This window comes from Chelonoidis abingdonii, chromosome 2 (assembly GCF_003597395.2).
Source record: "Chelonoidis abingdonii isolate Lonesome George chromosome 2, CheloAbing_2.0, whole genome shotgun sequence".
Taxonomy (NCBI): Eukaryota; Metazoa; Chordata; order Testudines; family Testudinidae; genus Chelonoidis; species Chelonoidis abingdonii.
This window is the reverse complement of record NC_133770.1, coordinates 278,163,429-278,181,130: the sequence shown is the minus strand read 5'-3', so window position 1 is coordinate 278,181,130 and position 17,702 is coordinate 278,163,429. Positions and strand designations below refer to the sequence as shown.

Below are 17,702 nucleotides of genomic sequence, written 5' to 3'. Positions count from 1 at the left end.
CTTTTTTTAGGGTATCCAATATGTCCAAATTAGAACAAATGGTATCCAAATGACTAATTAACAAAAAGTTCTCTCTCACACATTAAATGCTGGATTTTACAGCTCTGTCAGTAGCCAGGGCTGATGAGATGGGGGGGGGGGGGGGAGCTGGTGCAAATTACCAGGGCTCGGCGGTCCAGAAGGGGGCCCAGGGCCCAGCTTTGTTGGCCCTGTTTAGCCACTCTGCCCTTGCTGGGGGGCCCAAAAATTTTTTTCACCAGGGCCCGAACCCACTCTCGGCAGCCCTGCCGGTAGCTACAGAAGGCAGAATAAAACTAATAGGGTCTTTGGAAGGTGGGGGCTACTCCCTCATCAGCCCTCCAATCAGATCTGATTCTGCCCCCTATAGCTACAGACAGCTGACAACTCACACTGAGGATCTGTGGAACTCTCTCAGAGAGAATTAATGTTTACAAATGCACCTGAAATACATGAAGTGCCATTTAAATCAGCCTTGCAAAATTCTACTTGCCCATTCTTTTGGGGAAAGTAATTTTTTTGGACATGAGTAAATATTTTTTTCTTTACCAATCAATCATTATGGTACAGAGAGGACACGTAGATTTTTGTACTTGAGCTGGTACATTCTTAGGACAATCCTGCAGTGATAACGACGCAAGTGGTCATCAGTATCCTTTTGTGAGCTGAATTGTGTTGAAAATTGTGTTTAAAAGGGAGTGAGGGATGGGAACACAAAGTAACTCCATTTAATGTACAACAATACGTTCCATGGAGAAAATAGGTTTAATTATCAAGCTCCAATTTTGATCTGACCTCTCCACTCATTGTCTCCCTCACTCCGGACTTGATTTTTATCAAACACTGGTTTCCAATCACCACTTTGGCTCTTCTTCACCAATACCCAGTTGCCTCCCATCCTTGTCTTGTCATTTGTTCTGCATCAAATTTGATGATCCGCCCATACTAGACCCTTTATAATCTTGCCCTTACTTACATTTTTGCCCTCATGTGCCCCCTTCATGTGCCTCCTGCCCCATCACTGTCCATTAAGCAGCCAGCTCCCGCGATCAGGGGCTGCCTAGGATTCAGGAGAATTGGGTTCTAATCCTGACTTTGCCACTGGCCTGCTGTGTGACCGTAGGCAGGTCACTTCACCTCTCTGTGCCTTTGCTTCCTCATCTGTAAACTGGGCAGGATTTTTCCCCTTTTCCTTCGTAAAATGCTTTGGAGTCTATGTAAGACGAGTGCTATATAAGAGCTAAGTATTATCTTGTATGGTTGCCATCATTATAGTCTCCACAAGTTTTTCACCTTGCTTCCCCCCTTCTCTCCTCCATCCACACTATCATGCTGTCCCCTACAAATGGTACAGTCTCCTTGTTCCTATCCACCAAGTGCTCTCTGTCAGATGCTAGAAAATGTATGGCTCTGACCCATCTGCAGGGGATAAGATTTAAAACCCATCATACTTTCAACTACAATGGAAAAGCTACTTAGGTTAATCATTGGTGCTTATTTGGGACAACCCTGACATATTCCAAGCCTATTCTCCATCATGACCAACAACATAAATCATCATTTACACAACTGTGAGCAGCAAAACCGAGCAGGAGATTCTGAGGGCCAAATTCATTTCCAGCAATGGAGTCATTAGTTGTGCCTGCTTACATCAGTTCTGAATTTTGCCCTCAGGTTTTGTGCATTCTAAGACCTTACCTCTTTTGAATTTGTAATGGCTGAAGATCCCCAATAGGTAACCCCTCTGGAGTGAAATATTTCAGTAGCTCTTTAGCATCCAGCAATGTCAGTGATTCCCTCTGACCATCTTTATGGCCCAGTAATTGCTCAGAGGAATGCGCCAACATTGAAACTCTGGGGGAGAAACAAACAAACAAACAAACAAAGTAACTCTCTCCTGCCAAGAGTCATTGTTAGTTTGGAGCAATTAAAAATGGTTTATCTCCAGTGTAATACTAGTGGAACTAGCATTTCAAAATATTTATTGAAAAGCTCATAATAAAATGGTTTCAATGTCAAGGCTCTACCAGTCTTCTCAATATAAATTATTATCAAGATTTTACAGCTTAGCTGATAAATTTAACACTGGGATGGAAAGCAGACATTCAGATTCTCAAGCCTGTGGGCAAATTTTATATATTTGAAGATTAATTTAATTCTCATGAAAGAGAGATTTATAGCATAGTTAAAGGTAAGAACTAAAAGGAAAGTATTGTACAACCTTCCCCTCATAATTCTTTCAATGCTCCTAATTCAAGGACAGCAAACTGTCTCCTCTTCTAATACTGAAAACCTTTGCCATGCTGCTTTAGGAAGAGTAAAACTCACCAATGGGGAACAAGATAAAATAAATTTATTTCACCCAGGACTTGTGTGATATTCACTGAATCTAAGAGATAGAAAGGTCCTTGAGATTCCTGTCAAAAGCTATGGTTAGCAGAAAAATAATCTTATCTGTTTTGAGAGGCAAGGACAGTGTTTTGAAAAGGCACAAGAAAGCCTAGCTCTAAGCTGAGGTTGCAAGTGAGACATTCCTCCCAACACTCTGATGTAGGCCATGCCACCCTGGGACTTTGTAAATTGAAAGAAAAAAGCTACTCGTGATAATTCATTTGGAAAATTGATTGTAAGCTTATCCAGTAAAATGTTAAAGATCCACAATAAAACAAAGACCGAGAAAAAGCAATTGCGAGTTAGGATGAAATGAAACAAATTATAAGAATAAGTTAAATACCTAATCACATGTGGCTGTAAAAGATCCAAAGGAGCAGCATTTCAACCCGAGTCTAAATAATGAACATTTTCCAAACCTCTCTTAATTCTCTTATGCTTTTAAAACGTTATGACCCTGACCTTAAATGAAGCAACACGAAAAGATTAATGGTGCGTCTATATTGGGACATAGTGGCAAAAACTGCTCCACTGTGTTTACATTACAGCTTGTGCCACTTGTTGCGCAAATTTGACCCCTTTATGCACCACTTCTTAGTGTGGCTATGGCCTTTATCTTTTACCCACTCAATTGTGCCTACTGGAACTTCACAAATTTAGAACTGTGCTCTATCAAAAGGCTGCATAACAATGCTCACTCATAAATACTGAAACCCCTCTGCAATGCCTTTTCAAAATGGCAGAGGACCAGGGACCCAGTTTCAACCTTACATAAAATTTCCCTTCTCTCTTAATTTCTGTAGGACCCTTAAATATATTTTACGAGATTTACAAAACCTCTGTCAGCATTCACAGATCTTGTAGAATGATCTTTAATGTCATCTGTTTAGAAAATACACAGTATTTATAATTACCTCATTTTTTGTTTAATTTTTTCAAAGTTTTCCAAGTTCTGAAGAACACTTCTTTCTGGCCACTCCAAAGGATTGGGTGCTATTATTTCAGATTCTAAGAGGGGAAAAAAAAACAGAGTTAGATTAATACAGAGCTATTACTGAAAGAGCCAGGTTTATTAGTACTAATAGGAGGATACTCAAACTGTGGCTCTAGAAGCCCTTGGCAAGTCTTTAAGGCACTAAAAGAGGGTTGCATGGAATACTTGGCTCTAACCGAATATATATCCATGTGCTCTGCTTTTTGGAGGGAAAATACAGAGCCATTCACAGTAGCATGCTCCACATTGCCAGGCACATGTGGGGCAGCAGGAAGAGTACTGAGGAAATGAACCAGTCATGAAGATTCTTCCCAGTGGTAAAGCAAGCAAGCAAGCAAGCAAGCAAGCAAGAGCACACAGTAGTAAATTCTGTCCCAAAATAATCCTCGTGCAACATCCTGACACTGTGATAATTTCATCATGCTACAGCAATACACACTGAGTTGTAATGAGGAAAGGTTATGGTGCAGACATGGTAATATAGTGTTTGGATATCACATGGCAATCATATTGGAGATCTCTGACTCCACTGAATTATATCAGATTAAAATTAATATGGAGCAAAGACAGAACAATTTTATAATGTCTACAAAGAAGATATTACCTAAATATATGATGCTGGCAACATTACTTGATAAATAATTCAAAAAGGGAACATCTTATTCAGTTTTATATTGACTAGGGAATCCTGCACATTTGTGTGTGGTGTGTTAAGTTGGTTGCTTCTAGAGAAGTCTCCACACATACAAAAAAAATTCACAGTCCCTATCTGCATGTGTTAAAAACACCACAAGAAGATAATGTACTGTATTCAGCATATACTGCTGTGGGCCTAAATAATTGCTGCTAGCAAACAATTTTCTGACTGAAGAGATATGTGTTAGGTATGCCACCGGTAAATAACGGCTGTGAACCTGAGGAAGCTTTTTATTAAAACTTGATATGATATGGTAGGTGCTGGGTCTTCCGTAGAATAATCTTGCTATTCTAGTACTATGCCCACTAATCCCAGATGTATGCACTTATTCTTCCATAGGAATTAAACAGATGAATTAATGGGGTAAAAATATTTTAAAAAAGGCTACTTGGAGAGAATACCACCTTAGTTCTTCAATGAAAGTGTGAAAAAAACAAAAACAAAAAGGTGATATATAAAAAAATGTACTACTTCTCACATATGAACGGTTTTGTAGTGAAGTTGGACAATAATCTTAAGAACATAAGATGTATATTCATTCAATGAAGAGCTCTCAGTATCATACAGAAATCATAATATCGTCAGTAATACCCAAAAAGATGTAAATAGTCCAAAGTGAGAACAATTGCTATATGAATGTACAAATGCAAATATTATGGATTTCCCATTTTTCTCTCTCTCTGGATTAATTCCTTTAACATTCATTTTAATGTAATTGCAGTAAGTGAATAAAAAGTCTTGTTTGCAGATTCTTTTTCAGAAAACAAAATAATAAAACAGTGCTGAATTTTCTAATACAGATACCTACCATGAGTCATTGTGTAAGGGCTAGTTTTGTTGATTGCTTTGTGCAGAATAGTTTTTGGAAGGCTAGTGTCATACAACTCTAAAAAACGTTCCCTAGTAAGTGTTAACAGGGTTTTGAGCTCCTCAGCAGAAACAGTTGAAGGTTGCTCGCCTGATTCCCGCCTCTCTGCAAAACAATAAGAAAAAGGGAAAAAAATTACTGTTCAAGCTGCTAAACATTTAGGAAAGATTGAACCCTGGTTGGGAGAGAATTTAGTTGACAAGCCATACCATATTGTATACTTTAGGGACATGTTACTAGTTTATTCCATCAGAACATGTGGAACATTGGGAAGGCTGAAGTTCAGAGACCATTTTCACAAGTGCTTTTTATGACGAAAGTTATTTTCAGTCTAGTGACTTCCTGTTAACTGCAAACCATTTACGTTATGATCAGGCTATTAAAACTGTAGTCTCTCCAAGATATATTTTCATTTAATTAAATCTGCTCGATCAATGAAACTAGATTAAATATCAAGGGACAAACAAAATGTTCCTTACCCACCCAAATTTGAGTCACTTAAAGAGAAAAACCTTTCAGTCCGGTTTACAATGATACACCCACTTACAACAAACATGAATCTCTAACAGACATTCAGCCTCCCCCACTAAAAAAATAAAAGAGAGAGGAAGAGATAAAGATACACTGCTGGAGATTAACAAAAACAACTGCAAAGTAGCAGAGTACTGAATCACCACAACAGTCTCTTTATGAAATCATCTTTTCAACAATAAAACCTGGTTGCTCTCCATAACATATTTACTCTAAAACATCAAAATAAAAACCAGAGCTCTTTCATCTCTACGGTTTAAAAAAAAACATAGCAACAAGTCATCACAGATATATTACTAATTGTTTCCTAACAATATTAAATGTTTCTATTTGTTCTTCATACGCTATCTTCCCTGGACTTTTAAAGTGAACACTGTCACATCAAATTCAAAATGAAGATATATATGTTGAATATCAATTTGAGATCCAGTGGCAATTTAATCCAATATTCTCTCCATTACTTACTGAGACATTCCTTCAAGGCAAACGCTTGGACATAAGCCAGTTTCTTTTCTCTCTGTAGAATCTGCTCTCCATAGAAATGTGGAAGAGAACTGATGAAGTCACCAGTACAAAAGCCTATATGGATTATGAGAAAGTCAGTCTTAGGTATGTCTCATATGACTTAGGAAATCACCAGTTCATATTTATTTCTTAAAGGAGCTATCTTCACGCAATACTACACATTTCGTATTAAGAAAGCCACAGCTAGAATTTAGTATTTGGCTGAATCCTGTTGAAGCAAGGAAATTAATATCAAAGGCTGAAAATCGACCCAGAAGTCACTTTATTGTGCATAACTATCAAGGAGGTCTCCACATGCCTGGCAATCTTTTTCTGTATTACATGCTGTAATAAATAAGCATGATTTGGATGAAATATCTGCCTAATCCTTAGCTTTGAATTTCCATGCTGTTATGCATTAAAGTCAGACTTTTAATGTTGATATGTTATTGCAGTTAATATAATTAACACGCATAGGAGGTAAACAGACTACTGCATTTGATGTTTGAAAATAACCCATTGTTCCCAATTTCTATAACATGTTGGGAAGGACTTTAGGATTTTCCCCTCCACCACCTTTTTCATCTGACTAGGATAAACTATTATGATCAGGCAGGCAGTTCTATTCCACTTCTATTTCCTCCAATTACAAGGGAACAGACTTCTATCTGAATGTCATCTAAATCAGCCTTGCAAAATTGAACTGGTCTATTTGCCTAGGGAAAATTAAAGATTTTCAGACAAGTGAATGAAATAGTTACTTTTGTTGTTTTTTTTCCTTTTTTTTTTTTTTTTATCACCACCACCTCAAGGGTAGGCAACTAGAATTTGGGCTGGACTGGTCAATTTTCATGACAATTTTGCAAGTCTGATTTAAGTATTCATTTTAACTGGAGTTGTACAATAAAGCACTCTCTTTGCTCCATGTGATAATGAAGGTATCAAAATGATGGGCTGTGCATCTCATATAGAATATTTTGAAATCACATGCATTTTAACTTGAACTTAAAGATTCAAAGTTATTAGTTCTTCTGAACTTTTCCATCAATGTTAAATAATTTTTTACAAGTCTGAATCAAAAGTATATTGCTGAAACAAAAATATTTATCAGATGTAACTATTCCCCTTAGTTTTTCCCATCTTTTTACTGTAAATAAATTGCACATATTGTCAGTCATCACCACTAACCCCCCAGACACCCTTAAACAGAGTTTAAATCTTACTTGACTGTGTTTCTTCTGTGCTTGTCTGTAGCTTTCCATTTATTAAAGCAAGAGAGGCTGTGCCATTGATCTGATTGGCTGAATGAATCAAAGTTGCTTTACACCCTCCAAAGCCATTGCCTTGTACCAAGAAATAATATTGGCAAGATTCTCCTTTTAGCTCAACTTCTGGAACTAAGCAAACACCAATAGATAATCACGAACCATTCTGAGAAAAAAAAGGTCGTTAAAATAAGCATAATATTTTCAGGTTTCAGAGTAGCAACCATATTAGTCTGTATCTGCAAAAAAACAGGAGTACTAGTAGCACCTGAGAGACTTACAAATTTACGTGAGCATAAGCTTTCGCAGCCCACGAAAACTTATGCTCAAATAAATTTGTTAGTCTCTAAGGTGCCATAAGTACTCTTGCATAATATTTTCTAGATTCTAACACGGTGTTACTTGCATAGCCTCTAGCCTTGCCAGCTGAGATTGCATCAGATCACATTAGCCAGCAGCATCAAACGTGCTCGGTATTTTCATGGGAGACCTCTAAAAATATTCTAAATACATCAAGTGCAAATACCAAATCCAGATGTGCCACTGATTCTTTCACATTAATTTTCAACCTGTATCCTAGTACGATGTTTATGGACAAGAGATAAATACGAGGTATTGACCACCTGCGGTCATCAAAAACCTAGGCACTTTTTAAAATATAAGCAAGGTTAATTCTGGTACCCTATGCATATTCTGCCTGACATATCACTTTAATTTCAACAGGATAAGGATGCGGTTTTTTTTGTTGTTTTTTTATTTTCTGTCTTGAACTACTGGGATAACATAGTTGTGTGTTATTTAAATGCTCCGGATATATACCCATGTAGGAGGCAATGTCTGCATGTAGTTGGTAAAGTACAAATGAGAAGATAAATACCTTAAATCTTACCTTGTTATGAGGCAAAAAAGTTACAGTTCTATCCTAAAACAGGAGCAAAACTGTACACTATCTGCTACATTTGTAAAGATGGTGGTGGTGGATGAAATCTTTGCTAGTGGGAAACCCTTGTTGGAATATTTGGATTGAAACAATCCTAATTTTTTAGAAATGTGTTATGAAGTGTTAGGCACCCTCACCATTCTCTTCCTCCCCAAAAAAGAGAGAAAATAGAATTATTCATTAACTAGGTAAATTTCTGTAAATGCTTTCTATTATGAGGCAGATACTACTCACAAAGGGGGTATTTATACAAATATATTTAAAATCTTTATTAAAAGTATAAGGATAGCAAGAAATGTCTGCTGTGAAGCATATGAAAAATACTCCATTCTATTTCCTAACAAAAGCATGGATCATACAGATTGTACTAAAATAAAATCTATCACTGTGAACGTGACAGTAATAACTTTGAAGAAACTATTTTCTTCAGGTTTTATACAAACTATTAAATTGACAGATGTCTGCAAACACAAGAAACTCAGAGACTGAGCACTTCAGAATATTGTATTAAGCTTCAAAGACCAAATCACTTAATACTACCTGCAAGCTTTGTTATCCCTCTTGGATTGAGGCATATATAACACTGTCTCAACAAATAATATTTTAGACAGATTTAAGCACTGAAAGTTCAACAAATAATCTGTATTAATATTGTATAAAATATTGTAATGTTTTCTAGAACAGTTTTAATTTAAATCAGGGAGAAAAATCAAATTGGTATCTATTGGTGCACAAGGATTAAATTCAAGACATACATTCTTGCTATGTATTCTCTTTATACCCCCGCCTCCGGTATTCTCTTCATCTCAGGACACACATTCATTTTGAGATGTCAAGAAAGGGTGTTTTCATGTCTTCTTTTATATTGTAATCTTGATGAAGCACTGTGCCTCTCTCATATAATTAAGAGATTGTGGACCAGCACCTATTCAATTTACTATAAACAGGCTACCTAGGCTTTGGAGAAAGTGGTATACAATCTATTTCCACTAGAGCTGGGAGACTAGGTATACTAGCCTTCAATATGAGAATGTTCTTCTGTGCTCACCTGGTTTCATCCGTGATGTCACTCCAGTCAATGAAAACCCAACAGCTAATCTGCTCTATAATCACATCACATCTGCCCTTCCTCTCCCCCTCCCTTCCCCACCCAGCCCAGCCTATGTTTCACAGCATTAAGCTTCCTGCCCTTGCTTTGAAGGCCCTTCACAACCCTGATCCTCTCTCCCTGTCATTTATCCCCATATATCCTCCTCTTTGCCAATGATGACAAATAGGCAGAGGTGGCTGCTTCTCATGCAAATGTCACCTTGTCTATTCCATGCTTGCCCAATAGATGGATGTCTTTCATTAACAGATTTGTAAGACCACTATCGTTCCTCCTTCAATCTCTTCCTGAAGATACACCTCTGACATAACAGGCAGGGGCCAGATGAGCACAGTTGACACTTCATTTATCATATATTTTGAGGACTACAAACGTATGGACATACTGAATTATCTGATCATATGCCTCTTCCCATAAACCTATGTCACTTGTCTTCTTAGGCTGTAAACTCTTCAGGAAAGAGACCATGTTTCCATACGTGTTTGTACAATATATAGCACAATGGAGAGAGTGGATTGGAAAGAGTCCATGATAATCTAATTACAAATTTGTAGAGAGTACGGTCAAAATCTTGGGGCATAAGTAACTTGTTCAGTTATACTGACCAATGACTTTGACAACTTCCGCAGCTATTATCATTGTTAGCTAACTACAGTGTATCATATCACTGTTAACATAAACCAATGGCCTTGAATTAATTTGTAAAATGAGGATTTCATCTTTTTTAAATAAAAAGGAAAGGAGACATAGGAGCTGGATCCTCAGCTGAACCTGAAGACTGGCATACAACAGTACCTTTAAGCCACATTTACATTCCCCTGATCTCAGGGCTGGCTGGACCAACCGCATAACTTGCACAGGTTATTTTTAATTTTTCTCTGTTCTGCAAATTGCACAGTTGAATATATAATAGTTATTATAATAACTAAGGACTTTTGTATGTTATGGAGATTCTGTCACTGTTGCTAGTCTCAGTGCAGCTCCATTTTGAAGTAATACAACTATTCTATATTTGTGCTAATAACTTTATATTTAGGCTTGAAAGGATTAGATTTTTATTGGTAAATGTCATTTTCACCACACACACTAAAAACTATTTCAGTCAATAACAATCAAAATTTAGTTAGGCAAAGAAAGAAAAATTCTGCTTGAGAACTTACTACAGTTTAATTTAAGAATATTTACTTTGTATATTTTGATATGCTGAGAAATTGGACTTTAATGGTATATAGCTTTAATTTTTTGAATCTCAATATCTACTGTCAATAAGAATTATTGTCTGACACCCCCCCACACACCAATTCCCTGCAACTATGAAAATTTAAATCAACAAAAAACAGAAAAAAAAATGCTTAAAAACAAACATTGATATTATCTGTTGAAATAAAATAAAAACCAAATTCGGCCAAGCCTACTTATATACTTATAGTATATACTCCTGATGCACACATAAACACAACACCCCTACACATACATTACTTACTGGTTATGACCTTCGGTTTTTTGGCCATATGTTCCTTCCATTTTTTTGTACTCAGCTGGCCAGGAGAGGGAATCAACATGTTGCTTACATTGCAAGGCAAAACAAATAAGGCGCCTACCTGTAGAAAGAGCAAAAACAGTGCACTCAATATTACTCCTATAGTCAGAGAGTTCAAAGCCAGGAAGGACCTCTAGAACATCTAGTCTGACCTCTTTGTACATCACAGGCCACCACCACTCACACATTAAGCCCAACAATGGAAATGAGACCGAAGTAAATGAGACCCACATGAGAGTAGGCTATTATGTGCCACAGGCAGAGAATAGAGGGCATGGAGTAAACCAATCCTGATGCTCCCACAATGGCAAGGATATTATTATGTGAGATATCCCTAGATAATTCTGGCAAGTGACTTGCACCCACATGCTACAGAGAAGGCAAAAAAACCCAGGGTCATGGCCAATCTGACCTGAGGGAAAATTCCTTCCTAAACCCTGTTCTGGCAATCAGTTAGACCCTGAGCAAGAATTGGCCAGCCTAGGATCTGAGAGGTGGAATGCTCAAATGCTCAGCAACACCTCAGAGCCCTGGCCCATCCCACCCAGTGTACCATCTCCAGCAGTAGTCATCCCTGATGCTTCAGAGGAAGGAGATTTAAAAAACCTTCCCAGAACATACAAGGGGTGGGAGGATGGAGGTGGATTCCCTTCTAATCCATGCTGGTGACTGGCTGAAATCCTATAGCATGATCTAATCAGATCATACCTGCTCGAGGTTTCCTCTTCTTTAGCTGTTGATTAGAGGCTGATTAAAGTATATTTCTATTAAAGACACTCCTTCCCTTTTTTGTTCACCGTCAAACAGGACTTGACTCTATTGGTATCATGCTGAGTTGAATTAAGCAGAAGCAGCATTCCCAACAGTGAAAAGTTTGCTTTTTAAAATCAAGGGTAAGTTAAGAGATGGAGAACTGCTGGATTCACGTATATTGTATTTTCTGTTTCATGCCTGATACAGAGATTTAATTTACATTATAACTGCAAATCTCAACTCAACCTAAATCCAGCAAGGCTAATAATATCTCTATATAATTATAGAATCTGAAATTAATTGTGTACTCCAATAAATAACCACAGTGGGCTACTCTCCACTCTCAAGAGAAGACATATCTTTTTTGTATTTTCTGTTTTCCAAATAAATTCAGATATCTGTTGTTGCTTCCGCCAATATTTCTCTCTCAGGACAATAAATATTAGTAATAAGGAGAACAACAGAAGTAACTCTACTTATTTACTTGAGCATTCAGGCTTGTTATCAGGAAAAATACATTTTTCTGCAAGTTTCTGATGGTCTTCTTTCAAATATGCATTGTACTGTATCTAGTAGACTGAATATACAACTTTTAGAACAGTTTCAATCTACTAATACAGATAATTACACACAACTGTCAGAGCATCTCTAGTTTATCATAATAAGTATGCATAAAATGTTCTAAAAGCTTTTTTTTTTAATTATGAGTAAAAACTGAAATTATTATACATAACTGACATCTGCTAAATACCATTTTTACACATCATAATTATCTGAGTTATACCAATGCACAAAAACCTTGTGGTTTGTTTGTTTTTTGGAACGGGTATATTTTTAAAATAACTAAGCTATTTATTTGTAGGAAATGAAGAAGAAGTTTGAGGAAAATACATTCTTTAGCAGAAATCCTAAATATCAGGCTGAACAACTGGAGCCAGTTTTCAACACTTACACTATATACCCTTAAAAATATGGTTTTATAATGGAACCACAACTCTACATTATAACATAAGTAACTTTCTATAATCATATCAATTTGCTCACTGCAGCCAATGTTCTGATTACTGTAGAGTTATAAACATCAGAAACACTGTGTAAACATACCTATATTGCCTTAAAAATTCAGGCAAACAGCATTTTCAAATGAACATTACTGCATAATTATTCATAGCTACAGTACCAAGAAAAAGCAATAACTATTATATCTGAGCAGAGTCAAAAGCACTGTCCTACGAAAATTATAGAATGTTCTCAATTTTTCAAAAAGGATAGTATAGAAATATATCGGCTTTTCTTGCAATCACGATCTGCAAAAAATAAAAACATCTCCATCAGCCTAGGACTGCAAAATAAATGATGCACTATGCCTTCTTGTTTTCTGCATTAGAGAAATAAGAAGAGGTAAGATAATACAGTGGCTTGTCCAACAGCATTTAGAATGCACTGTTGAGGACATTTCTAACCACGAACATTCAACGTGAGAAATGGAGGGATAAGGCTATCACCAGTTTTTATTCCTATTCCCCTAGGAGGCAAGAATGTCCAACACTGTGAGGAAATCAGTGACTCTAGGCAGGTCTACACTAGAAGCAGTACATCAGTTTGTATGAACTGTGCTTCACATATAGGTAACTAGTGAAATGTAATGGCCTGTGACATAAAGGAGATCAGAACAGATGATCAAATGGTCCCTTCTGGTCTTAAAATCTACGAATGCAGCAAATACCCTGAAGATATGGCTGGCCCAACAGTATAGCATCTGTGCAATATATTGCTCTGCAGAACATAAAAAATTACTCAGAGTACTCTGCTATTTGTGTTTATGAAGGTAGGCAGGGAAAAAGAGGGGGGCTCTTGTTGTAAAGAGATTTAAAAAAAGATTTGTGGGAACAGAAGAGGGTGGGGTCAGTAATTTTTATTGAAGGGTTAAACTGAATTATGAAAATGAGCAGACAAGGACAGCTACAGGAGTGAGGAAGAGTGGGATTCAGAGTGAGTATCAAGATGTGCTATGAGGTCAAAACTTAGCTGAAGTTCACAATTTAATGGGCATTTGAGTTCTGTTCTTGGAAACTATACAACCACAAACCTCTAAAGACACTAGAAGAAAATTTTGGAGGCAGCTCCACAAAGATTAGGTGTTACATTAAAAGTATACTGAAATAGATTACGCACAAATAATTTTGAAAAAAAATTGCTGCAAGTTGATAAAAATTATACCTTTTCACAAAGAGAAGAAATCTGGTCCAAAAGCAGTGTAGACTTTTCATTGATATTGTTTCTTGTCAAGTTCCTGTACAGAAAAGTTTAAGGAGCCACATCTTCAAATACTTTTACCTGTTGCTATTTTATAAATCATGGTATGATCATATTCTGCATAAAGAAACTTTTCAATCCACCTAAATACAAACTAAACCACCAACACATTCCTCATTATTGTCAAAGCATTATAATGAATAAATTCTCCGCATCAGATGGAGTAATACACTAACTCAGGCATTTTGTAAATATATGTTTTGATATACAGCATACTTATTGAAAGCTTTCAAATAACCATGTAGGAGCAAATTATTATATACTTTATTGAATCTCTTACCATTATTACAGTTAATGATTTACTTCAGGAATATATATCAAGATTTTAATCAGCTGGTATCAGATGCTACTGCTGAAGCCTGAATTTCTTATAACTTCCCACTGAATGTAGATTTGATTGATAGCTTCTACAAAGCAACAGATATACTGTCATAACTGAGGCAATCCAGGCACCAGTAGCACTCATACCACCTGGATGGTGAGTTGCCTTCTTGTGTTTCTCTCTTTACTTTTTTGTTGTGGTCCTTTGGAACAAAATCTGAGATCCATCTTTTACCACCAAAATAGCAGGTGATGGTTTTGAGATAATCATTTAGCATCTAATCCTTTGAGGTACTGACAGGCCTCTACTCATGAGGTCTTAAAGAAAAGTGGTTAAACTGTATAATGATATATCCCGCAGACCTTGATAACAGATTAGATTTGTATTTTTATGTTCTTCCTTTCTGGTGTGCTCAACGTATGAGTGAATGATTCCTCATGGGTCCTTTACAGAAAGCTGTTCATTATAATGAATGGGTGGGTTCAGTTTAAGATGGGTATTTGCACTCTGACCACAGTGATATTTGTACTTTATTGGGGGCTTTAATGAGAGGCTCAATTATATTTCTTCAAATACTGCATTCTCTTCCTCAATTTCTCTGTTTTTAAGTGTACTGATTTAATTGTACATGGAATAGCCTTCTGTATGATAAAAACATCACCTCTTAGTTCTGAAAGGCATTTGATTGGCAGCATTAGAATCAGACTGATGGTATCAACTGAAGTAAGTGCTGGTCTGAATGATATTTTAACTTGTGTGCTAGAAGATAAAGGGCTCCTTAGCTATGCATTCCCTTTAAATTGTACACATTTTGTGTAAAAGTGTCTCTACACACTGAACTAAACTTACTAGAACCACTTAAAGCAGAAAAGCTCAACATTAGTGGAGTATCAGTCTAACAAAATAGGAGTGCCCAGCAAAATACCTCCTTCTCCTCTTCATCCTACAAATAGCAGCATGGGCCTCTTTGTTTCAACCTGTTAGCCCACTATGCATGCTAAGATTATTTGTTGAATTTTATCATGGCATTAAATCAAAGGCAGTGTGTTTCTTCAAGTGCACTTTATACCTCTACTTACAAAACTAAGCATGACAAACTTCATAAGGCTGTGAACCTACTTTATTTAAGCATCAGAGAGGTAGCCATGTTAGTCTGGATCTGTAAAAGCAGCAAAGAGTCCTGTGGCACCTTATAGACTAACAGACGTTTTGGAGCATGAGCTTTCGTGGGTAAATACCCACTTCATTGGATACATGCGACGAAGTGGGTATTCACCCACGAAAGCTCATGCTCCAAAACGTCTATTACTCTATAAGGTGCCAAAGGACTCTTTATTAAGCAGACTGTAAAGACAGGGCTTTTTGCCTACTTCTGACCATGCTATTTGCATGTCACAAACTAATCCATGATCTTTTTCCTTTTATTATATGTAGGGATAATTACTACTATGCATGGAGGCTTCTCTATCAGGTAAATGTCGTTTAAATTATGTAAATATGCCTATGTACAATCTATATAGAGTATTATGGTCTATTAACCCAGCACACTAAAGGGTATGCCTACACTGCAAAAAAGACCCATGGCAATAAGTCTCAGAGCCTGGATCAACTGATTCAGGCTCGTGCTACAGAGCTTTGTACTTGGGTTAGAGCGCAGATTCTAGGATCCCCCCTCTCACCAGGTTCCAGCCCGAATCCAAACGTCTACACTGCTATTTTTAGCCTCACAGCGCAAACCTACGTCAGTTGACTTGCGCTCTGAGACTCATTGCCACAGTTACTTTTTGTTTGGGGTTTTATTTTGGTTTTTTGCAGTGCAGACATACCCTCAGAGCTACAATACTGCCTCCAGTTCACAACAGAACTGCCACAGATGTCAGTTCCCATGTAACAGAAAAGTACAAATTAATATACTTGTAATTCTGTTTTCTGAAAAGCTTAAGAGTGGGAGAATCTCTCACTTTTTTGATATACAGTACGGTCCAAATCAGTGGTTCTCAAACTAGGGCCGCTGCTTCTTCAGGGAAAGCCCCTGGCAGGCCGAGCCGGTTTGTCTACCTGCCGCGTCTGCAGGTTCAGCCGATCGCGGCTCCCACTGGCGGCGGTTCACTACTCCAGGCCAATGGGGGCTGCAGAAAGGGCACTTCCAAAGATGTATACATTTAACCTCTGACTATGCTGGTGTTATTTTAAGCCCTCTTTTTATAACTATAGTAAATTTAGTCTATGTTCTCCTTAAACAAAATTCTTGTTAGCACATGAGAATGCATTTAGTATTTAAGATTCCTTTCCCCCTCCTAGTTATTGAATTACAAATATTAGGTGCACACCATGAGGGCTGCAAGGTTCAATAAATAGTTCAAACTCATACTCTAAAATGTACATTTGATCAGGAAAAAAGTTTATATATATTTTATGCTGCTTGAAAAAAAAGTGTGTTAAACGAGCTGAAAGTTGTGTCTTTAAGGAAAGTGTTTTAGATATGAAGATATTCTGCATCTGCTCTAGCTTCAATTTTAACTCTGAATCACTTAAATATAGTTTATTTTACCTGAAATCCTCCATATGGGGAAATTTTCACTAGACGTTCCAGTTCTAATATCACCTATTCATAATTAGATCTTATTAAACATTCTCAGGAAATTGCAAATATGTTAAAACCTTTATGCACCCGGAGATATATTTTGAAAGGGTTTTTTTGTTTGTTTTTTAAATCACAGATTTCTATAACAATAGAAGTGTCACTATTCTATAGAAAGATAAACATTACCATAGTCTCATATTAGCTTATATACTACACAGTACTTGACATAATTGGTGGTATAATCAGAAAAACAGTTTAATAATATTAATATGCATTTTTATTTTATGTATTTAGTTTTATAAAAGCACTAAAAGGTGCCTGTCTATATAATCTAGGCACCTTTGACATAACTAAATATACATCATAAATTTAGCAAATTAAGGTAACCCACCACAGCCCCTGTTCTCTTCCCCCCCATTTGCAAACACTGGGGGAGGGGGGGAGAGAGAGAGAGAGATGAGCTTTGAAACAAAAGGATACAGCTCAAATTCAAGATCTGATACAAAATAGGATGGCAGATCTGAGAGCATCACCAGCCGCATGAATTCTAACACAGGACCATAATAATGAAAAACCTGAAAAGAAATTAAATTCAGAATTTGTAACTTTTATATTTTGGATATTATTTCAAAGGGACTTAATCACTTGCTTTAAGTGCTTTGCTGAACTGGGTCCTTATTTAGGAACACATTAGAAATAGGGAAATGGGAGAGAGAAAAAGAGGAAGGTTTTGCAATATAGTGAAATTAAAATATAATTAAACATCTTAAAAGGGCAAACTTATGGAAGGTGCTTAAAACAATTCTTCCAATAGATTCCTTAGAATACCAGGACTGGCTCCAGCTTTTTTGCTGCCCCAAGTGACAAAGGG

General features: G+C 36.9%; 1 protein-coding gene across 3 annotated transcripts in view; it reads right to left on the bottom strand.

Moving 5' to 3' along the window:
* MTBP (MDM2 binding protein) overlaps window positions 1-17,702 on the bottom strand; it is a 321,748-nt gene that overhangs the window by 284,181 nt on the left and 19,865 nt on the right. For all 3 annotated transcript variants that reach the window (XR_012655394.1, XM_075063204.1, XM_032777231.2), the window contains exons 9-16: window positions 17,312-17,406; window positions 13,830-13,902; window positions 10,800-10,917; window positions 7,227-7,400; window positions 5,965-6,078; window positions 4,909-5,073; window positions 3,324-3,417; window positions 1,717-1,872 (exon numbers count right to left, since the gene is read on the bottom strand). Coding sequence is in view for 2 of the 3 variants with exons in the window: in XM_075063204.1 (XP_074919305.1) it covers window positions 1,717-1,872; window positions 3,324-3,417; window positions 4,909-5,073; window positions 5,965-6,078; window positions 7,227-7,400; window positions 10,800-10,917; window positions 13,830-13,902; window positions 17,312-17,406 (989 nt within the window). In the remaining variant the exon portion in view is untranslated. The remainder of the gene's footprint in view (window positions 1-1,716; window positions 1,873-3,323; window positions 3,418-4,908; window positions 5,074-5,964; window positions 6,079-7,226; window positions 7,401-10,799; window positions 10,918-13,829; window positions 13,903-17,311; window positions 17,407-17,702) is intronic.